We start from the raw sequence: 21,190 nt of genomic DNA, 5'->3' as shown, positions 1-21,190 counted from the left end.
CATCCCCCTCCGCCCCTCCTCCTTCCACCCACCCTTCCTGAGAGGCCACAAAGTCCAGGTGTGTGGCTGAGCAACAAGCTCCCCCAGCCAGGCCCTCCCCTTTCCTGCCCAGCTCTCCCTGCCGTCCTGGGGGAGGGGGGAAAGGCGCTCGTGAGCCCCCCAAGGTGGCCACCCTGAAGGGACCCACATCTGCTCACTAAGCAGAGTCGGTTTTAGGACGCCTGACCAGAGAGAAAGTCACACACCTTGCTAGAAAAGGATTGAAAGCGAGACAGCCGTTCTCAGAAAGCCTTTATGTGGGTCTGCCCCAGAGAGCTGGCGTTTTGCCCCTCAGGGGGGCAGGAGGGAGGGGCACGGGGGTCTTCCAGGTGGGCAGACTGGAGAAGCAGCTGCTGCAAAACCTCCTTGCAAAGACACAATCCAGAGGCTGCTGGAGCAGAACAGAACAGCCAATCGGCTTCTGGGCAGCTGCTGACCTGCTCTCCCCGCTCCGCTTGGGCCAGGCCGTGCCAGCCGGTCCCGCCTCTGTCCTCCTCCACCGAGCAAGCAGAGGGCACTTGGCACCTGCTGAGTCATGCCAAGCCAGAAACCCTGTGCGTTTGCTTGCCCAGATGGCCTGGCAGCTCCCTCTCTTCCCTCGGCCCTGTTACATCTGGACAATGGCGATGATGTCGGCAGCAACAACCGTTCCCTGCCACACCCAGGTCAGATGCTCCTGGCCAGCCTCCTGGCTTTGCTGGCTGGGCCGAGGACAAAGAGAAGCCCCCGGAGGGAGCAACGATCCGAGGCTTTGCGGGGAACGCCTGGGCAAGAGGGCTGGCATGGGCCAAACAAGGCCAGTTTCCTTAGGAAGCACAGGACACCAGGCTGCCAAGAGCTCACCTGGTTGGGCGCCAGGGACAGCCCCTCCCTCTGCTGCACCCCCACAGCCATGAGAACCCCTGCCCAGCCTCAAGGCATGAGGCACAGACAAGGAGGCCCATTTCCCCAGGCACTCAGAGCCATCTCCAATTCAGCTTTGCCCCCTGCAAATGCCACCGTCCTCTGCTTTCCAAAGCTTCCTTTCCCAAGGAGCTAGTTTCTTGTTTGGTCGGAGGAGCAAGCTCAGTTCCCAGGGAGGCCATGCAGAGAGCTGCCCGGAGTTCAGGCCCTTCCTTGTTTGCAGGCTGTGCTGGAGGGCCCCACCCGCCCTCCCTCCCTCCCAGCCCCCGGGAGCCGAGCCAGGCCATCGGGAGCCCTACTTGTCCAGGATGAGGAAGAGCAGCAGCAGCAGAAGGATGGGCAGGAAGACCAGCAAGAGGCTCAGCATCTCCGCCACAGCCAGAGCCAAGAGAGCCGTCCGGTAGCACCAGGGGCATCGGCGCTCCAGCTCCGCCAGGCCGCCCACCAGGCAGGCGGGATAGCGGAGGCAGGGGAAGAAGCCCATCACGCGGCTGGTGTGGAAGCGGACGTGGAAGTGGTGCTCCAGGCCCCCCCAGAACCCGGGCTGCCGGGGTGGCAGCGGACTGAAGGCGGGGGGTGCCGGACCCTGGGCAGCACTCAGCAGGAGCAGCTCCTCTTGCAGCTTGCAGATCTCCCACTCCATCATGGGCGTCTTCTGGCGGCAGATGGGGCATCGCACGCGGCCAATGTCGGCCGCGCTGCCCGCCTGAAGGATGGCCTGCAGGCACTGGCTGCAGAGCGCGTGGCTGCAGTTGAGCAAGGCCGGCTTGCGCTGGTCTTGGTCGTAGAGCTCTGTGCAGATGGGGCACTCCTGCTCGTCCCCCCCGACAGGGTCCTCGGCTTCGATGCAGCAGGATTGCACCAGGGCCCCCTGGGCACCCCTGCCCGGGCCCAGCGCTTTGCTCCCCAGCAGGCAAACCTCTTCCATTTCCTCCTCCTCTTCCCCCAAAGGCAGCTGGGGCACATTTCCTGACAGGCGGCTCTTCTCCTCCTCCTGCCCAAGTGTTGCAAGCCCAGCTGGGCCATAGGCCTCTTCAGTCACAGGAGACCTTCCAGCATCCACTCCCAGCTCATACAGACCTCCTTTTGGATGCCAAACGGGGGAAGCGATGCTTAGCTTCTCCTCCTCCTCCTCCTCCTCCTCCTCCCTGGATCCAGAGGGGTCATCTGCTGCTGGCCCAGTCCTGGGCCCTTTGCCCTCACTGCCATCCTCTATAAACTGGGGATTAGTCCACTCTTCTTGCAGCAGGCCTTGCCGAAAGTTGCCCAAGGAGGGTGCAGCCCTGAACTCAGACACCTCCTTCTCGGGGTGAACCAGAACGACCGGTTCTGTCCCCACAAGGGCCGAATCTGAGGGGATTGTCCCCATCCCCGTCTTGCTCCCAGCTTCAAGGTAAGGCAGTCCAGAAGTGGCTCAGCAGCTGCTGCCTTCTGCTTCTTGGGTCCAAAGTTGCCCGTGAGACATGGCAGGCTTCCATCTCGCCTAGCGTGAAACTCCTGCCCGGGAAGGGCTGCTGCCTCGCGTGCGCCACGGCCCTCTGCTCTGCGGCTGAGTGGCCTGACCCAAATGGTTGCCAACAGGAAGGCTGGCAACAGCTGGGATCCTCTCTCAACTTGTGACAACCGAGACGCTGAATGGAGGGTGGAGCAGCTTCCCGTTGGCTGCAGGCCAGGGGGTGGGGCCGGGCCGGCTGAGCAGGTAGGACCATCCAGGTTGCTCCATGGGCAGTAACGCTGGCAGGCGCGGCTTCTGTTCCTCCATGCCAAGATGACGCCCCAGCATAAGGGCCGCTGCCTTTCTGTTGGAGGAGCTGGACTGCTCCCCTTCTTTGGGCTGGGCCACCTTTTTCTGGAGGAGGAGGTGGGGTGCTGCTCCGAGCAGCAGCAGCAGCCATGCTGAGCGCTGCCTGTTTGAAGGGAGGGGTCTCCTTTGCTGCTCACAGGGATCACTGCCAGGAGCACAATTAAGGCAGAAAGGCTGAGTCCGTCTCCCCATTCGCCTCGGTTCTTGTCCTCTCTGCCGCTGTGGTGCACGGACACTGCTGCACAGATCCTACCAAGAGACTAGGACCGAGATGGCGATGCCATGCATGCCACAAGTGGCATGTGGAGCCATGTCTGTGAGCACACGAGTGTTGCCCTAGCTCAGCTCCAGTGCGCACGTGTGCACCGGCCAGCTGATTTTCGGGCCTTCCAGGTCGTTTCCAGCCTCCGGAGGGTCTCCGGGGGGGGTGGGGAAGGCCGTTTTTGCCCTCCCCAGGCTCCTAGAAAGTGTCTAGAGCCTGGGGTGGGTGAAAAACGGGCCTACCGGACCCACCATGCCAAAAGCAGGGGGAGTGCGGGAGGATTCATGCGTGCATGCGCAGGGAGGCAGGGTGCGAGGGTAGCATTGAATTATGGGTATGGGCATGTGCTCCTCCCCCCCCCCCCCTCTCCCGTGCTCTCCCCGTTTTTGGCACGCGACAACAAAAAGGTTAGCCATCACTGGACTGGGAGGCTGATGCTTCTGGAGGCAAACTCTAAAAACCAAGGGATTTTAACCCAGCTCTCCACTGACACACATGTGCCACTTCCAAGCAGGAGCTCCACTCGGCAGCGGGACCCGGCCTATGCTTCTCTGCTCATGGGTGGGACAGCAGCAGCAGCAGCAGCAGCAGCAGAAGGGCCGAGCTGGCAGCAAGGGAGGGCAGGAGCGCTCAGAGTTGGGACATCTGGAGGAGCCCCAAGTCTGGACTGGCCAGGCCAAGAGGCTCCTGGGCTAAAAGGCCTGGCCCCTGTCTGGCTTTGACCTCAACGGCCCCCTTCCAGCCGTCTGTGCCAAGGCCTCCTTGCTCGGGCCTTGCCTGCCCGTGAAGCCAGCTGTTTCATGCTGCAGGAGCAGAAGACCCTATGCAAATGGCTCGGCCTGATTTGCTTTGGGGAACCCCATCTCTTCCTTCAAGGACAAAGGCAAGAAATCCCCTGAAAATGACAAAGGATCAAAGGTAAGCCTGGCAAAAAACAACAGCAACAACAACAAAAGGAAGAAGAGGCTGGCTGAGAAGTGCCAGTCCCGGCCTGGCAGCCTCCAGGGCTGTTTGGGGCAGCTACTCAAAGGACATACTTTCCTCTCACCTTTCCCTTGACCTCTTGACCCCCAGAAGAAAACATTACATTCCCCTTTTTGCAGACCGTGAAGAAATTCTACTTCTTACTGTGAGAAAAAGAATAAATTCTCTGTCCGGCGAATATTCTGTCTGGCAAACTCTGTAGGGGCAAAAGCGATTGGATGTGGTGGGACTCTTGCAAGCCACAAAAGGGGTATTTCTAATATCATTTAGGCGGTTCGGTGGGGCTCCTCTCATATTTTCTCACGCAAGAGCGAAGCCGCTGTCCTCTGGTCAGTGACAGGCACCCCTGGATGCATGCAGAGGGAGGAGGGGCTTCTCAACATGTGTCCCGGCTACGGCTGAGCATCTTTCACGGGGTTCTCTTCCACGGCCCAGGCTCAACTGCCAACCCCGTTTGGAGCAAGGCAAAAGGGACTGGAGGTTTCCCCGTGCAGCCCTTCCACCAGCCCTCCTCACGGTCAAAGGCAAGAGCAGAGCTATCATAGGCTCCGATGGCCTGGCTTGATTTATTGGTTGTGATCATCGCACTGCTACAGCAATTCGGTCCTTGGCGAGAGGCTTCCCCATCCATCCCAGACTCCATGGCAGCTCAAGACCAGGTCTCAGCTTGGAAGCGGTGGGTTTGTGCCAAGCGGGCAAGATATTCCTCCGCTTCTGGAGCAGAGAGGCCTCCTTCCGACTGGAAAACAAACTTCAGGGCTTCTGCCACGTCCTCTGGCATCTGCTTGGCATTTCTGGAAGAGAGGGGTTCCCGTAACAGGAGGAGAAAGCGGTGACAGGGAAGCATCAGGGCCTGGTAGGCACGCAGGAACTGCGGAAGGGCTGCAGCAAAGTTTCAGTTCAGCCTGGCCCACCGCAGAAGGAGCCTGACCTAGCTGATACCAGGGAAGACCCCAGGGCCTGATCAGGCTCTAATCACCCTCCAGCCGTGGCTCAGCTGTGTGGCCAAGGCAGAGCCAGACCTTCCTTCAGATGAAGCTACTTACAAGCCGAGGGAAAGAGGAGATCGGGACCAAATCTGCGTACGCCCATCCCCACATGTTGTTTCCACATCAATGCTTGTATAGCCAAGAAATTATACAAAAATCTAATGCAAATTCTGTATAAAATAATACCAAGTATCAAATGTCGGAACAGCAGGTGTTACTTTTTTTTAGGTATTAAAAAAAATCCTAGAAACATATTTAAACATCCGGGAGGGGGGAGGGGGGAGTAAAGGGAAGTTGGCAATTCAGGAAAGATTTCTGGAAAACCCTGGCATAGTTTTTCTTTCCCCAGAGCCTTTTGGGGCTTTTTTGGCATGAGCGAAGTTGCTTTGAAAGTTTGACAGTTATTACTTTTAAAACTTCAGATAACTTTGAGGAGACAGCTCCAGATGTGCAACCTGCATCTGGGCTAACCGTACAACGCCCAGTTCATTCTTGAGGCTCTCCAGAAATGTGAAAAAACTCGTTTTACCTCCAGAACGGGCTTGATGTGGCCTCCACCCTCGCCTGGGCAGGAAGATGAATCGAGCGTTTCCGCCCAGGATTCCCAGTACACACAAAGGTGCACACTCTGCATGCAAACAGGCCACACGTTGGAAGAAGCCCAGGCTTAAAAACTCGGGAAGCCCCTCCATGCTGGAGTCAATGCAGACATAAAACCAAGGATTCAAGGCTGGAGCCCAACGTGGAAAGGAGGACAGAGTTTTAAGACCGATTCAGATGGCAGCTCCTGCCACCGCAAAAGATCAACTCTCTGCCCAAAGGCCATGGCCACCGATTCAGCGCTGCTGCCTGACCCCCTTGGACCATCTGCTCCAGAAAACCCCCCATACAAGCCTTCATCTCTGGCACCCAGGCTCCCCCAAGACCTGTTTCCAGAGGGGGTGATGGATTAGGCTGCAATTCCAAATTTATGGATTGGGCTTGAGCTTTGGGGGGGGGGGAGGAATATACCACAGGGCTGGGTAAACAAAAACAGGTTTTAGCTGTGCCCTGAAGCTAACCACTTTGCTATGGGGGCTTCCCGTGATGCAAGTTTGCTCTAAATTCTAGCATCACTCAATGCTACAAACTGGCTTCCTGTCCCTGGGCGGCAAGAATCCTTCGCTTGGACTCTGCCCAACTGTGCTGGCCAAGAGGAACGGGGGAAGTGCAAAGCACTAGGCCTAACCCTGAGCAGCCCTTTGCAGCAGCGACCTCAGACTCCACCGGCAGTGGGATTTCTTCCACACCCTGCCATTGAAGGGGCCGGATACGCTAAAACCTTGTAAATGGGAGCCGGAGATTGCTCAGTGCTGAGGATGGCTTAACTCTTTAGGCCGCTTCCTGGGACTCACCCGGATAAATAGATGTGGGCCTCCTTGTGCTTCACCAGGTCCCACACGAGCTCCTTCTTCTCTCTGATACGGTGCTGGACGTAAATCTTCTCTTCCTGTGGGGAGACCCCATGAGAGCTCAGGCAACCTCCGGCGATTTAGGCTCCAATAAAGAGCACAACGAGCAGAGGGAAAGAAGGGGCTGCTTCCAACAGTTCCCCTCAGAAGCCCTCGAACCTGGCAGTCTCAGAATTGGGATCAGGGTATCCAGCTCGCCTAGGAGCACAAACAGGGGGATCTGGAACAATGGGAAGCTGTTGAAGAATGGTTATTCCACGAAGGCACACGCTGGCCTCATGGATATTGTTACGGAGACCCGCTGGGGCTCAGGGGTCGTACAATAAAAAGGTAACAGTGCAAAGCAGGGAAAACACCATTCTTCCTTTTTCTTACGCAGTCACAGGAATCTGTCTTTCCTCATACTATAATCTGGCATGCTCTCTCATTTCTTTGTTCCCTGGGCAAAATGCTGCTAAGGAGGCTCAACAACATGGAAAACCAAATCCAACCAGAGCGCCTCAGACAGCATCAGGCCAGTCGTCCGGCCTCAGCACCAGAGTTCCTGGGAAGGTGGCAACAAAGGGAAGTACTTCAAAGGTGTGGAGTCACAAAGCTTGCTCTGACTCTTTCAAAAAAAGGTCACACCAACTGCATGTTCCCCAGCAGCCACCGCAGGAAGCCACTCCTGTAATTGTTCTCTTCCCGGCCTTCTTCCGAAGACATCTTTTTGACTGTTTGGCCAGAGCCAAGCTGCACGTTCAGCAGAAACTCCCTGGGCCACCCCTTCCTGGGCGTGAGCCACATCAAAATGCCAGTCCCAAGAGACCACAGGCTTGGCTAATCCTCTGGGCTTTAAAAGTATGCTGCAAGGGGAAGGAGATGGCCAGGAGTCCCTTCTGAAGGCTAAGAATTTGTAAAAGGGAAGGAACCATTCCCACCGTGCGGTTCCCCCACCTGCTTGCAGAAATGGGATAGAAGCCGGGGTGAAATCCAGCAGGTTCTGACAGGTTCTGGAAATTTTGAGCAGTTCGGAAAATCGGCAAATGCTGCCTCTGGCTGGCCCCAGAGTAGGATGGGAATGGAGATTTTGCAGTATCCTTCCCCTGCCACGCCCACCAAGTCACGCCCACAGAACCGGTAGTAAAAAAAAATTGGATTTCACCATTGGATAGAAGTAAAGCCAGAGGCAAGGGCTGAAGCTGGACTATTACACACCCGACCCAACGCTATTTCCTTTCCTGAGCGGTAACCTCTTCCTGGAGCCTCGAGGACTCTTGCCATAATGTGGATTTTTAAAAATCTGATACCGCCACTAGGGAGAGAAGTGGAGAACTTTTTTGCCCACAAAGACAAGTCCTTCCTCAGTTAATGCAGGAGGAAGCTGGAGTCAGACCCGCCTGACACTGGAAACAGGCAACAGTATTGCCGTATCAAGCTCTGTATTTATTCAGTGTCAGAACAACAATGAATCAAAGTGCCAGGCTAAGCGTACCTGGCAGCGGTAAGGCCCCTTCTGCTTCAGAGAAACAAAGCAAGAGGCACAAGGACGGTTGGATCTTGTGACCCAAAGTACCAGCGTCTGTGTTTTTCTGCCCCTGGACGTCACCAGCCAAAGGCCTGGCAGGGCTGGAGCCTGTCCACCTTCAGCCAGAACCTGCCACACCCGCCGGCTTCTCCAAGGTGAGACAGGGCTGCAGAGCCAACGGAAGGGCCCAAATTGACCAAGCCACAGAAGCAACTGCAAACGTGACTCCTGCTTCCAGCCTTCTAAAGGACCGTTTCAGAGCCCTCCTCGATCTGGCGCAGATCAATTTCATGGGAGCTGAAGAGCAAAGTTTCCGGATGGCCTGCGGGACTATTCATTTTGCCCGCTCTCTCCCCCTTTCTGTTCTGACTCCCCGATGCCCATCTCAGCAATCCTGGCTGAGAAACACACACTTGCATCCTGGGTTCACCGGTGCACAAAGCTGCGCGTGCAGGATTTACCTGATCCCGGGAAAAGGCCACGAAGAGCGTCAGGACCCCCCTCTTCACCAGTTCTTCCCACTCCGCCTGGCAGTAAAAATCTCTGGCTCTGTTTCGGCAACCGAAGAACAGACAGTTCTCCCCTGAGGGAAGACAAATGGGGAGGGCATCAAGAAGGGCAACAGCCAGAGTAGCCAACCGGGCAAGAAGAAGGGCCAAGCCTTCAGGAGCAACCATGGCTTGTTCGATAAAAGCTCTTTGGAATTGCCAGGGTCCTCCTGGGCAGAGCCATCGTCTGAGGGAGACTGACTGAGCACTGTGATCAATGTTATGCCGGACAGGGAGCCAGAGCCAATCCCGGTTCCTGCCTGACCAGATTTGCTGGACAGAGCAAATAACCGAACCGAATCTTTTGAGGGCATGGTGTGCATTTAATGGCTGATAGCTGGAATAAAAGCAGCTGAACAGTTAGCACTTCTAACAGCAGCCCTTCATGGTGCTGCTAAAAAACCGAGAGGCCTGGGACTTGGTACCCAAACGGAGGCAGAAATGTTACCGAATTCTTCCACATGCCGCCCTCTTTCAAAAGAGCATTTCAGAAAGTCCCCAGCCACCCCCAGCGCCACCTGCTGAGAACTACAGGTGAGATCACACAATACACTTCACTGCTGCTCGAGGTGTTCTTGCGTGACTGCTTTAAAGATCAACTGGCCAGACTTTTAGAAGTCTGCCTCGTCCCCCACAGTGACTTCACCTGTTTTGCGCTGGGCCACTCGCTCCTGTATTGCTGCTCTAAAAACCGCAACGCCAGTGCCGGGCCCGATCATGACCACCGGAGCAGCTGGCTCCCCCGGGAATTTCAGAGTCCCTTTCTTCACCCACAGAGGAACTCGCACCACCTCTGAAAAGGGAGAGAGGAGCCCGTGTGAAAGGAAAGGAAACACAGTGCCTTACCAAGCATCAATTTGGGGTCTTCGAACAGAGAGGGCACAAAGCTTTCTTATTTTAAATAGTTTTATTGCAATTTCCTTGTTTTGATCATTGTGAGCAGGGTTGTTGGAGTTGGGCGGCACACAAATGTGACAGATAAATAATCCCCAACGCCATGTCCCCTCCCCAATTCTGCAAAGGGGTTTTCTCTCCACAGGGGTTTTGATGATGCAAAAGCAGGGTAGCTCACCATTCTGTGGATTGAGAGAGGCCAGCCACGTGGAGCACAGGCCCCGCCGAGATTTACTGAGACAGGTCTTGTAATGCACCACAGCCAGGAGGATCTGAATCCGGTTGGGGTGCACCTGGGAGGAGGAGTGGGGGGCAGAGACAGAATAAGTCCTGGACCCTGGATGGGGGGACCTGGCAGAACGGAACTTGGGCAGGGAACAAGGGAGAGAAAGTACCTGCGGCCCTGAGCAGCAGAAAAAGAACACCACCCTTTTGTAGAAAGAAAGAAAGAAAGAAAGAAAGAAAGAAAGAAAGAAAGAAAGAAAGAAAGAAAGAAAGAAAGAAAGAAAGAAAGAAAGAAAGAAAGAAAGAAAGAAAGAAAGGGGGACTGGTTTGGGGGACTGGCCAAACACGGCAGACAAACTCTCTCTGCTTGCAACTTTTATTTTTTGGGTTCTGTGGGAAAAGCGAAGGAACCAGGGCAGCCCTTTACGCTTTTCAGCCCTGTGGATTCAAGGGGCTCCTCCTCCAGGAGACGGGGAGTCAGTTACACTCAGGTAGCGCCACCTTCAGGAAGGGGGCAGAAGCACAAGGGAAGCGAGGGGGCTTTCCTTTCCTTTCCTTTCCTTTCCCCCAGAGTTAGAGTTCACAGAAAATAGGAAACCTCAGGATTTCACTTCTCTCTATCCAAGAATCAAATCAACTTTGCTCAGACTGAATTCCAGACCTCCATTCCTCTCATAGCTTTATCTTCTCATTCAAGAAAGTACACACTGTCTCATTTGTATTCTTTCCTTTAGATTCACTGCAACAAACCCTCACAAATGAAGACAAGACGAAATAACAGCCTGGAATTATCTCAGGACAATTCCTTATTGCCATTCAAGAGCTCAGGCCAGCCCACATCCAGTAGGGCAGATGAAGAATCAGGGACGGGATGGGGGGAAGCATCCATTTATTCCAAATCCATTTAGCATCAATTCAAAGCACTCAGCAAACCTCTCTTCCCCCATACCCCTCCTTCCCGGCACCTGTGCTCTCTTACCAGTATTGAGGAAGCAATGGAAAAGGCCCGGGGCCTGATCTGCGGAATGAGGTCTAGCAGGTAATTCCATGGAATGGCACAAGTGGTGTGAGGGAAGTCACAGAGGACCTTGGGGAAGGAGGAAAGGAACAGAATTGACTCAGGTAATATTTAACTGCAGTAAAAGGAAAAATGCAGAAAAGGAAGCAGCAATATTTCAGCTGCCGGAAAGGACTTTTCTGAAGCAGCCAATCCCGAAAGAGAAGCTGATGCAGAGGACTTGGAGGGTTTTTGAATGGAATGAGCTCAGCTGGGGCAGAAAGCATGTGCAGAGCTCCATGGGTAAATGTTCTGGGATCTCAAACGCCAGAGCTGACGGGATTTCTCCCAGCCCGGAGTTCACAGAGGGGAAAAAATCACAGCCACGTAACCAAAAAGTGCAAAGCTATTTGAAGGGGAATGACTCCTGGGAGGTCTGAACTTTAAGGTGATTTTGATTTATGGAGGCACATAGTTGTGTTTGTTGACACAACTAGCAAACAGCAGCCCTTCCCCATGACCGGGTGCAGATCCAGAAAGGAAGCTGGCTTGGCCTACCTCGAGTACGGTTCTGCGGGGCCGGTTGCAGTAGGCATAACGCTCCTCCTGGCCTTGTGCTGAGCTGAATTCCTGCAGCTTACTTCGCTCCAGGTCATTCGGAGAGAAGTGGGACAGGAACTCGAAGAAGGAGCGACGAGGGATACATGTTATGTCAAGGTAGTGGGTCACCAGGTAACGGACAGTGGATGGCTGGGGCAGAGGAGCAGGGAGAGGCGTGCCTGGAATGCAGGAGTCCAAGAAATCAATAGCACTGTGGTGGCTGAAAGGCTACTGGATTAAAGGTCCTTGTGAAATGGGCTAATCTCGCTGGTTTAAACACCACAGCTTCATAAGACCTACCAATGGCAACTGGACTTTATCACTCCCACTCAGTTTATACAAACACCACCTTGAAATCAAGATGATGTCTTTTATCCCTTTCAAAATGGCTGCTATAGAGCTTTGTTCATTTCTGCAAATCCCATCAATTAATTAATTAAAATTGGTTGGTTCATTCCCCTAAGATTTCTTTAATATCCAGAAAATTGCAAGATGTCCAAGATGACAGGATTCAGATGGGATCAGAACAGGAACAAGTCTAGCATTTAGGGGCTCCCAGAACACTTGAGACCCCTGGCCAGCTCTTAAATGTCAGCATTTCTGGTGCTCTTGCCCCACAAGGAAGCCAATTAGCTGGGGGCGGAGGGGGGGGGAGGGCAGCCGGAGGGAATTCCCAAGTTCGCTCAGCTGCTGAGAGACATGCAGGGAAATGACTCCTCTGCCAACCAGGAGTAGAAGGGAGGCTCCCATTTGTCTGGGTTGAAGAGACTGCAGAGGGAAACACTTTATACCTGCCTCTGTTGGCCTCAAGGTGAAGCAGGCATCTGGGTCCAGGCGCAGGAGATCACAGAAAAGGCCCACTTCCTCAGGACCATTGTGTGGCTGGATCATCACCACATCACCTGCAGCATATCTGCCAGGAAGAGGCAAGGCATGAGATCCTCGCTGGGGATCAGTTTCGGAGACTCTCAGGTTTCCTGCTTTCTTTTAAGCCAAGCTGCCCTTGGAAAGCTTGTCAGGGACCCAGGAAGCTGCCTGTGACCTGCTCAGTCATGGCAACTCTAACGAGGCCAGGCTGGGTGGGAGATGTTCCCTTGCCTGTCACTTGCCCTCTTTTCCCAGGCGATGCTGGCAGGGACTAACCTGGGCACTGAGTAATGGACCCTCCCTTCTTTGTCTATCCACACATGTAGATCTCCTTCTAACCCTTTCTCAGCACACTCCGTTTGAAGACCCAGGAGAGAGCAGCAAAACAAACCAAGGAAACTCACTCGATTCCAGAGCCAGTGATATCAAATTCAATAAGACGGACATCTTGGAAATGGGATTCTGATGTCACCCTCTGATTGGAAACCATCTGGGCACAGAAAGGATTCCCGTCTGATGGAACATCGCTCAATGCATCCTCCGGTTGCAGCGTTTCCCTGCGGAGGTCACCAGAGGCCTCGTCCAGAAACTGAAAGGTGTACTTGGGTGGTAATCTGCAGAAATCAGAATTGGGATGATAAGTTCTCTTTCCTCAGCATGTGGGGAAGACAGGAAGATTGCTGAGTAGCTGTGGAAAACCATCCCTTTCCTCCCTTTACCTTGCAGGCAACCCAGTTCTATTTGGTTGCTTAAAAAAGGAAAACAGTTTCTACTTTATTTTAATCAATACGTGCACTAAGGTAACCCACATTCTGCATCACCTTTCCTTGTTGTGGTACTTACAGGGTATCGGGGCTAATCACATGGAGGCCAGAAGGAAGAGGCCACAGAGCTAAGACCTTTTCCCACAAACTCAAAAGCCAGGGGTCAATGACAGCATCCGGTCTAAAAAGAAATGAACGAGTTTCAGAACAGAACTCTTTTTGTGTTCAGTTATTAGGGTTCAATACAGCAACCGTGAGCTTGTAAAGCACCCACATTCTCTCACTGGTGGCTCCAGATTGGGGGCGGGGGGGGAGAAAGAGGCCTCGATGGTCCCCACACACAATGAGCCATGCGACTGGGCAGGAGGCAGCTTTGTCTATGAAACTGGCCGTGGAATATGAAGCTTTTGACAAGGAGCAGAAGAACGATAAAGGGAGTGGGGGGAGGGATTTAAGAGAAAAACTCTGCGGTTTGTCAAAGTTCCCCAAAAAGTCACCATGTTCCTCTTACCCCAAGTCATGCTGGTCATCACCGAGTGCAGCGGGCACAAGGGGGCTGCCCCCAAGCTGAAGAAGCCGCCTGTGCAGTTTTTTGGCAATGAAGTTGAACCTGGACCAGGAAAGAGAACAACACGCTGAGCAGCAACTGAGGAACCAGGGGGAAAACTTCCAGAACCGCCATTCTCACAGAGGCAGAATGCAGAAATGAGTTACAGAGCAGGAAGGGTCTTTTGGATCTTGCTTGACAGAACACCTCACTGTGGACAATAACCTTGTTAAAAGTCTCCACCTCTCATTGCATTTGGCATGAGAAACAATGTAATCTTATGGGAAAAAGCAGAATGCTATAACGGGCAGGGTGGTGAAATGGCTGTGTGTGTGTGTGTGTGTGTGTGTGTGTGAGAGAGAGAGAGGGGGGTGGGGGATGGGAGGAATCTGTTCACCAGCATCCTGAACAACGTATTGGCACAGCTGGATGTGGCCCCTGAAAAGCGAACAGAGTTTGTAGTGATAAGCATCACAGGGAAGTCTAAAGGCACCACCATTTAACCAGCAAACATGTGGAAAACTCTTAAAATATCACCGGCTATGGCAAACCTCCTTCCCAGGCTGAAGGAAATCAGCAACTGGCAGATGACCTGAAAGTGTTTTACTGCAGGTTTGAAAGGAAAGGACACACCAACAACAGCCAAGGTGCCTACAACTGACCTGATCCCATTGGGTTCACAACCCCTAGTGATTACAGAAAAGGAAGTGCAAGACCTATTTCACAGACAAAAGCCAGGAAAAGCTCCAGGCCCAGACAAGATAACTCCTTCTCGCTTAAAAGTCTGTGCTGACCAATTAGCCCCCATCTTCACCCTTCTTCATCTTCAATAAATCATCTTCAATAAATCGCTAGAGATGTGCTATGTTCCTTCGTGCTTCAACGCTCTACTATCATCCCAGTGCCGAAGAAGCCCACCATCAAGGAACTGAACAACTACAGACCAGTTGCTCTAACATCTGTAGTCAGGAAAACCTTTGAAAGGCTAGTGCTGTCCCACTTGAAAACCATCACGAATCCGCTGTTAGACCCCTTGCAATTTGCATACCGAGCAAATAGAGCGACAGATGATGCTGTTAATATTTATTTATTTATTTATTTATTTATTTATTATTTTATTAAATTTTTATACCGCCCTTCTCCTGCTGGACTCAGGGCAGTGAACAGCCAAGAATAAAAAACATCCAATACAAAATTTAAAATTATTAAAAGAATTAAACAAATTTTGGCCCAGATTTAAAACATCCCAACTAAAATCCATTACAATTAAAATATCTAAGGGGGGGGGATGTAATATGGCTCTGCATTACATCCTACAACATCTTGAATCTCCAAAGACCTATGCAAGGGTCCTTTTTGTTGACTTTAGTTCAGCATTCAATACTATCATTCCAGACACACTTCTAACTACGCTAAACCAGCTACAGGTACCTGAACACACTTATAAGTGGATCATAAGCTTCCTAACGAACAGGAAGCAGCAGGTGAAGCTAAGCAGAATCGCATCAGATACCTGTACAATTAGCACAAGGGCCCCCCAAGGCTGGGTGCTCTCCCCACTTCTCTTCTCTCTGTATACCAATGACTGCATCTCTAACGATCCACTGTTAAACTACTGAAGTTCACAGATGACACAACAGTGCTTGGCCTCATTCGAAACAATGATGGATCCGCATACAGACGGGAGGTTGAACAACTAGCCTTGTGGTGTGACCGGGACAATCTGGAACTGAACACACTCAAAACCGTAGAAAAGGTGGTAGACTTTAGGAGAAACCCTTCCATACTTCCACCTCTCACAATACTAGACAACACAGTATCAACAGTAGAGATCTTCAAATTTCTAGGTTCTACCATATCGCAAGATCTAAAATGGACAGCTAACATCAAAAACGTCATCAAAAATGCACAACAAAGAATGTTCTTTCTGCACCAACTCAGGAAGCTCAAACTGCCCAAGAAGCTGCTGATACAGTTCTACAGAAGAATTATTGAGTCTGTCATCTGCACCTCTATAACTGTCTGGTTTGGCTCTGCACCCCAACAAGACAGACACAGACTTCAGAGGATAATTAGAATTGCAGAAAAAACAATTGCTACCAACCTGCCTTCCATCGAGGACCTCTATACTGCATGAGTCAAAAGGAGGGCTGGGAAAATATCTACAGACCCCTCACATCCTGGACATCAACTGTTTCAACTCCTACCCTCAAAATGACGCTCTAGAGCACTGCACACCAGAACAACTAGACACAAGGACAGTTTTTTCCCAAACGCCATCACTCTGCTAAACAAATAATTCCCTCAACACTGTCAAACTATTCACTAAGTCTGCACTACTATTAATCTTCTCATCGTTCCCACCACCCATCTCCTTCCACTTATGACTGTATGACTGTAATTTTGTTGTTTGTATCCTTACAATTGATATTGATATTGTTTCCAGATTGCTTATTTGTACCCTATGACTATCATTAAATGTTGTATCTTATGATTCTTGATGAACATATCTTTTCTTTTATGTACCCTGAGAACATATGCACCAAGACAAATTCCTTGTGTGTCCAATACATTTGGCCAATAAAAAATTCTAATTCTAATTATTCAGAATATAGTGAATGTTTTTATTCAAAAACAAACAAAAAAAGAAAATGCCTCACTCATGTAGCATTTCTGTTTTTGTATAACTCTACAGCTACCTATAGCTAACAAAATTTAGATCCCCCCGCCTGTTAGCTAATTCTGCCCCACATAATTTTTTTTTGACAAAGCTCTAGAGCCCCAGAGCCTAGTCAGCAGCAGTAGCAGCTCAGAAGGCTGGAACTTCAACGTGACAAAGAACTCCGACTGCCACGAGTTGGCCTATTAATTTCCCTGAGAGAGAAGTGGCACTTACTTGGGATATGAGGAATCCCCAAGCCCCAGAACAGCATAGTCCATCTGGCACAGGGAAGTGGGAGGCAAGTTCTTCCGGAATAGGAACTTCCAGAAATTCTGGAAAATTAAAGGAGTCCCCAAGGAAGACATTATTTGGAAGCTTTTCCCCAAAGGAACCTTATCCTGCTCACTGCAGGAAATTTGGCTCTAGCCCCAGTAGAGGGGGAACCAAAACTGAATGGCAGCATCACCCCTGCTGACTGGCAAGGAAAAGACCGAGGGTTAGCCAGGTGAGCATTCCCAGCCACACAGGCAAAGGAAGGGGCTCCTCCGGCTCTAGTTCATGGTTGCCTGGCCACCCTGCACCCTCCCCCTCCCCAGGAACAAGGGGAGGGTTTCTGAACTGACCTTCATATTATCGGGAGGGTCTCCTTGTCCTGTGGTTGCACAAACAAATACCACCAGCGGCTCATGAATCAGGTTTGCCTTCCAAGAAGCCATGCAGAGAGGGTCACAATGAGTTCCTAACAAAGGCCCACAAAGCTTCTTTTCCCTCAGGAACATCGATTTCATTGCTGACCCATGTTTCCACCCACAAATTATATTTGGGGTAGCTAAAATGGCCAAAGTACCACTTGTTGAGACAGGCGGCTATTGAAATTCATTAAATCAATAAATATGAAAAGCAACTTCTGCCCAATTCCAGAAAAACCATGAAGGGCCCCGCCTGACCTCCTCTGGCTGGAAGCTCTCCCTCCTATCCACCTTCTTCTTTTTAATTTTTATTTTCCATTTTTCCAATTTACATAACAATAAACATTTTTAACAGTACTGTGTCATTTGTCTCTTACAGTATTTACATTTATTTCTATACATTTTTGTTTCTCTGTTCTAACCACTTATACCACTTATCTCATAAAATTCTGCTTCTTCCTTGCCTTTCATTTCTAACGTGAACTTATACATCTCAGCACATTCTAATACCTTATGTATAACCATCTCATTGGCTGGTATATTTTCAAGTTTCCAACATTGAGCATAAACAATTTATGCTGCTGTTACTATGTGTAAAATGATATATTGGAGTTACTTCTTTATCCTTTGATTAATTATTCCTAATAAAAATAATTCAGCTTTAAATTCAATTTGTTCTCCTGCCATCTCCTGTAGCCATCTCCTTATCTGTTCCCAATATTTCTTTGCTTTGGGGTATTGCCACATGTGATAAAAGGTTCCATCCTTATATTTACACTTCCAGCAGTCCAGTTTCCTATTTGTGTACATTTTGTGTACACAAAGGGAGGGATTTCTTCCACAGGTCTGAAAGCTGAGCCAAGGCCACTTCATAAGCTAAGGCAGGATGATTTTCTATATCTATGTAGGCCGAAATCACTGCTAAGTCCCATAGCTGCTACTCACCACCGGGTAGTCGTCCAGGGCCTCAACCTTACAGTGGAAATGGTGTCGCTTGGCTTCTCGACCAACCCTCTCGGCATTATCTTGGGCAGTTCCTGTCTGGCTGCCATAAAGCACAAGCATCTTCCGTGCTGCCATCTGAAGGGGAGCAGGACAAAGACATCCAGTCATTAGGATGGAGGCACAACTTTCCCAGTTTAAGAATACCACAATGGAACGCACAAGATGCAGTTGTCAATGGAAACAAGGGAAAGATAAAGGTGACTTCTCTTGACTTCAGTCCAGCTGTACCTATTTGCAGCGAGGAGTCTGAGTGGCGCAGCAGACTAATGCTACTGTTAAAAGGTAGTATTTAGCTTCCAGCTGCCTGCAATTACTGCGAGTTCGAATCTCACCAGGCTCAAGGTTGACTCAGCCTTCCATCCTTTCTAAGGTAGGTAAAATGAGGACCCGGTTTGTGGGGGCAATAAGATGACTTTGTATAAAATATACAAAAGGATGAAGGCTATTGCTTAACGCCTTGTAAGCTGCCCTGAGTCTCCGGAGAAGGGCGGCATGTAAATCAAAAATAAAAATAAAAATAAAATAAAATAAAATTTCAGTTTTTGCCTCCTGAGTCTGGTGGAAACACGAGGCAAAACCACCGCTGGGAATCTAAGCTTACCTAGATTAAAGAAATACAAAGGGACCAACAAGTGAGGTCCCAAGGCTAAACATTGGCCTGTTTTATACAAAGTTTGTCCTGCCAAATTACTGATGCATAAAATGGATTTATTGTAAACGTATGACGTACACATTATGCCCTAAAGCAGCCGGTGATATAACTGAAGTGGCGTAGAAGCATTTGTAGAATAAAATAAGAGCCGTGTCCCTTATACGTAATAAAACCACCACTTAGTATGAGGAGGACCACCACCTCATATTAATGGGAGCCAGTCTTGCCTCTAAGCAACTCCACACTGGAGCCTGAAGGTTTTATGAAAACTGCCCTCCCGATTCATGGTATCTGAACTGCAGCTCAGTCTCTCTCTCGTGTGTGTGTGTGTGTGACTGTGTGTGTGTGACTGTGTGTGTGACTGTGTGTGTGTACACTGACTGACGTTTGCATTTTAAGCCCTGTGCAAAGCGACAGGCGTTTTCCTCTCTCTCTTCTCGCCTCTACAGCCGCTTCTATACAACAACCAACCCCCCCAGGGGAGCTCTCGGCCCTCCTCGGACGACCCTCCCTGCCCGGGGGCCAAACGGAGGGACCAGCCTGACCTTCCGGGGCTGCCAACTCTTCTCCTCAGTTGCGCCGAGACCAGCGAGCGGGGGATAGAGAGGAGGCGGGAAGAGCCGCTGTTCCCGGCCGCGCGGCGACGCTCCCTCCACTGGGACCAAGCGCACGTGCCCGCCCACTGGCCGGGTGGCCGCGCCCCCTCGCCCGCCTTCGTCACCGGAGCGCGCCGGAAGCGCCCGCCCTCCCTCCCGCGGAGCCTGCGGCGGGGATGCTGTTCTCGCTGCGGGAGCTGGTGCAGTGGCTGGGCTTCGCGCCGTTCGAGCTGCTGCTGCAGGCGGCGGCGCTGCTGGCGACGTCGGGGCTGCTGGCGCTGAAGGCGGACGGCGCGGCGGCCGGGCTGAGCTGGTGGAGCGTCTTCGCGCCGCTCTTCGCCGCCGACGGGCTGAGCACCTACTTCACGGCCATCGTGTCGGTGCGGCTGTTCCAGGACGGCGAGAAGCGCCTGGCCGTGCTGCGTCTCTTCTGGATCCTGACGCTGCTCAGCCTGAAGTTCGTCTTCGAGATGCTGCTGTGCCAGAAGCTGGGCGAGCAGAGCCACGAGCCGCTCTGGTACGGGCTCATCATGTCGCCCGTCTTCATCCTGCTTCAGCTCCTTATGATCCGCGCCTGCCGAGTCAATTAGCAGCAGCAGCAGCAGCAGGGGGAAGAGGAGGCGGCGGCGGCGGCGGCGACGCCTTGCCAGGAATGACCGGGCCCCTCTCGACCGGGCCTCTACTGGAAGACGCTCTGACCGGCCGAGGACTGAAAGCTCACGCCAAGACCGCAAGGCCTCTCCCTGCCCTCACGGGTAACACTTCTTGTGCTCTGGCGGGTATGGCAGCTCCTTATCCTGTTCTGCCGTTGGACTCTGATTTCTGAGGGCCAGAAGATCTGGGCGAGTTCTGATTAAAATCAAGAATAAAATATGTAGAGCCAGTATGTAAGCCTCTTGCTTTTCTTCCCAACAAAGATATTTGGTTTTTAAATGCTGAAAGCTGAAAGTGTTTTGAGAAATAGAAGACAGCAATGTTTGAAAAACGGCAGTTTTATACATACCGGTAATTCCTTTCGCAAGGGTATACTTTCTAACTGCACACAATCAAAGCGAGCAGGGCTTCTTGCGCTGCTTCCCCTGCAAGAGACAGGGCGAACTCCAATGAAACCGATGGCATTAAATTACAAGTATGTAGCTGAAAATGAAGTGAGTGCTTGTCGGCTGGGTCGTAGTCCAGCAACCTTTCTAAAGTTGCACATCATCAGGTGCTTGAAACAAGCAATTTCCGGATTTTGATTTGGCTCATGTGGGCAGCATGGAGAGATTTAGCTGATAAATGCCATGATCTGGATTGCTGGAAGAGTGCCAGTAGAAAAAATGTGAAATAAATAGATGAGCAAGTATGGCAGCCTTAAATAGAGTTAAATAACTTAATATTGCTTAACGCACTGTAAGCCGCCCTGAGTCTCCGGAGAAGGGCGGCATATAAATCAAATTAAAAAAAATAAATAAATAACGTGGATAGTTTGCTTCTGGGTGTAGTTTCTTGTGTTAGGGCAATATGCTGACCCATGGCCCACTGGAACATAGTATATTTAATTAACCCAGTTGCCTGGACTCACAACACACTCATCCTAAAAGCAAACTAACCATATTTTAATTTGGCCGGACTAGTCTTGCAGGCAAACCTACTGCAGTCTTATACTCGTATGGCAGCTTCTCTAAGAGCGCATGGAGACGGCCAGGCACGGCCCAGCGAAGGAAGGAATCCCCAAGCGCCTCTGAAGGGGCCCCCCGTCCTCAGGCTGTGACGCGGACGGCGGGAAGTTCTGCCCAACTACCTCAACCTACCTACCCTATCGCCCTCAGAAGGGCCGCTGCGGAGATTCCGGAGGCGAAAAGGCCACTAAGTCGCTCCCCGGTAGCCCACTCTTGCCTGACTGCAATTCCCAGAATCCCCAGCTAGCGGTAGGAAGGCTCCCGACCAATGGTTGACGAGTTACTCCAAAAGACGCGACTCCTGCCCTATAGACCGGGCTTGCGCGTGGGAGGGCGGGGCTTCTTGCCCAGCGCAGAGCGGGAAGGGACGCGTGGATCCTTTGACGTGATTCTACGGAGCGTTGCCCTTAGGCCTGCGGGACGTCCCCGCTCAGTGCCGCGCCGCGCCCGAAGCGGCTTCCGCCCAAAGAGCGCCGTTCCGTTCCAAGCCCTCAGCATCGACCGTTCCGCTTACCTCACGAAAAAAGCCAATGGGAGACCTCCG

At 51.7% G+C, this 21,190-nt stretch overlaps 3 protein-coding genes across 5 annotated transcripts; 1 reads left to right on the top strand and 2 right to left on the bottom strand.

Moving 5' to 3' along the window:
• Window positions 1-278: 278 nt before the first annotated feature.
• Window positions 279-2,573, bottom strand: LOC132709669 (ring finger protein-like). The gene has a single exon (XM_060683991.2). The coding sequence runs from the start codon at window positions 2,309-2,311 to the stop codon at window positions 1,238-1,240; it is 1,074 nt and encodes a 357-aa protein (XP_060539974.2). The 5' UTR covers window positions 2,312-2,573; the 3' UTR covers window positions 279-1,237.
• Window positions 2,574-4,531: 1,958 nt separating this feature from the next.
• Window positions 4,532-21,158, bottom strand: NDOR1 (NADPH dependent diflavin oxidoreductase 1). Of its 3 annotated transcripts, XM_087879676.1 has the most exons (16): window positions 20,783-21,158; window positions 19,989-20,064; window positions 17,678-17,812; window positions 16,667-16,744; window positions 16,278-16,375; window positions 13,346-13,444; window positions 12,914-13,015; window positions 12,475-12,684; window positions 11,995-12,116; window positions 11,162-11,382; window positions 10,586-10,693; window positions 9,560-9,674; window positions 9,134-9,280; window positions 8,401-8,522; window positions 6,376-6,470; window positions 4,532-4,786 (listed from the first exon to the last, which is right to left on the bottom strand). In XM_087879676.1, exons 3-16 carry the CDS (start codon window positions 17,810-17,812, stop codon window positions 4,642-4,644), a joined length of 1,797 nt encoding a protein of 598 aa, XP_087735802.1. In that variant the 5' UTR covers window positions 19,989-20,064; window positions 20,783-21,158; the 3' UTR covers window positions 4,532-4,641. The 3 variants fall into 3 exon arrangements, with proteins under 3 accessions (XP_087735802.1, XP_034292189.2, XP_087735803.1); XM_034436298.3 differs by lacking the exons at window positions 19,989-20,064; window positions 20,783-21,158 and adding an exon at window positions 18,935-19,834; XM_087879677.1 differs by lacking the exons at window positions 19,989-20,064; window positions 20,783-21,158 and having other exon boundaries at window positions 16,667-16,782; window positions 17,678-17,802.
• On the top strand, window positions 19,162-19,871 carry TMEM203 (transmembrane protein 203). The gene has a single exon (XM_034436303.3). It carries the CDS (start codon window positions 19,162-19,164, stop codon window positions 19,573-19,575), a length of 414 nt encoding a protein of 137 aa, XP_034292194.1. The 3' UTR covers window positions 19,576-19,871.
• Window positions 21,159-21,190: the final 32 nt, after the last annotated feature.

This window comes from Pantherophis guttatus, chromosome 16 (genome assembly GCF_059756535.1).
Source record: "Pantherophis guttatus breed Tessera chromosome 16, ASM5975653v1, whole genome shotgun sequence".
NCBI classification, from domain to species: Eukaryota; Metazoa; Chordata; class Lepidosauria; order Squamata; family Colubridae; genus Pantherophis; species Pantherophis guttatus.
The sequence above is the reverse complement of the archived record's forward strand: the minus strand, read 5'-3'. Positions and strand labels throughout refer to the sequence as shown.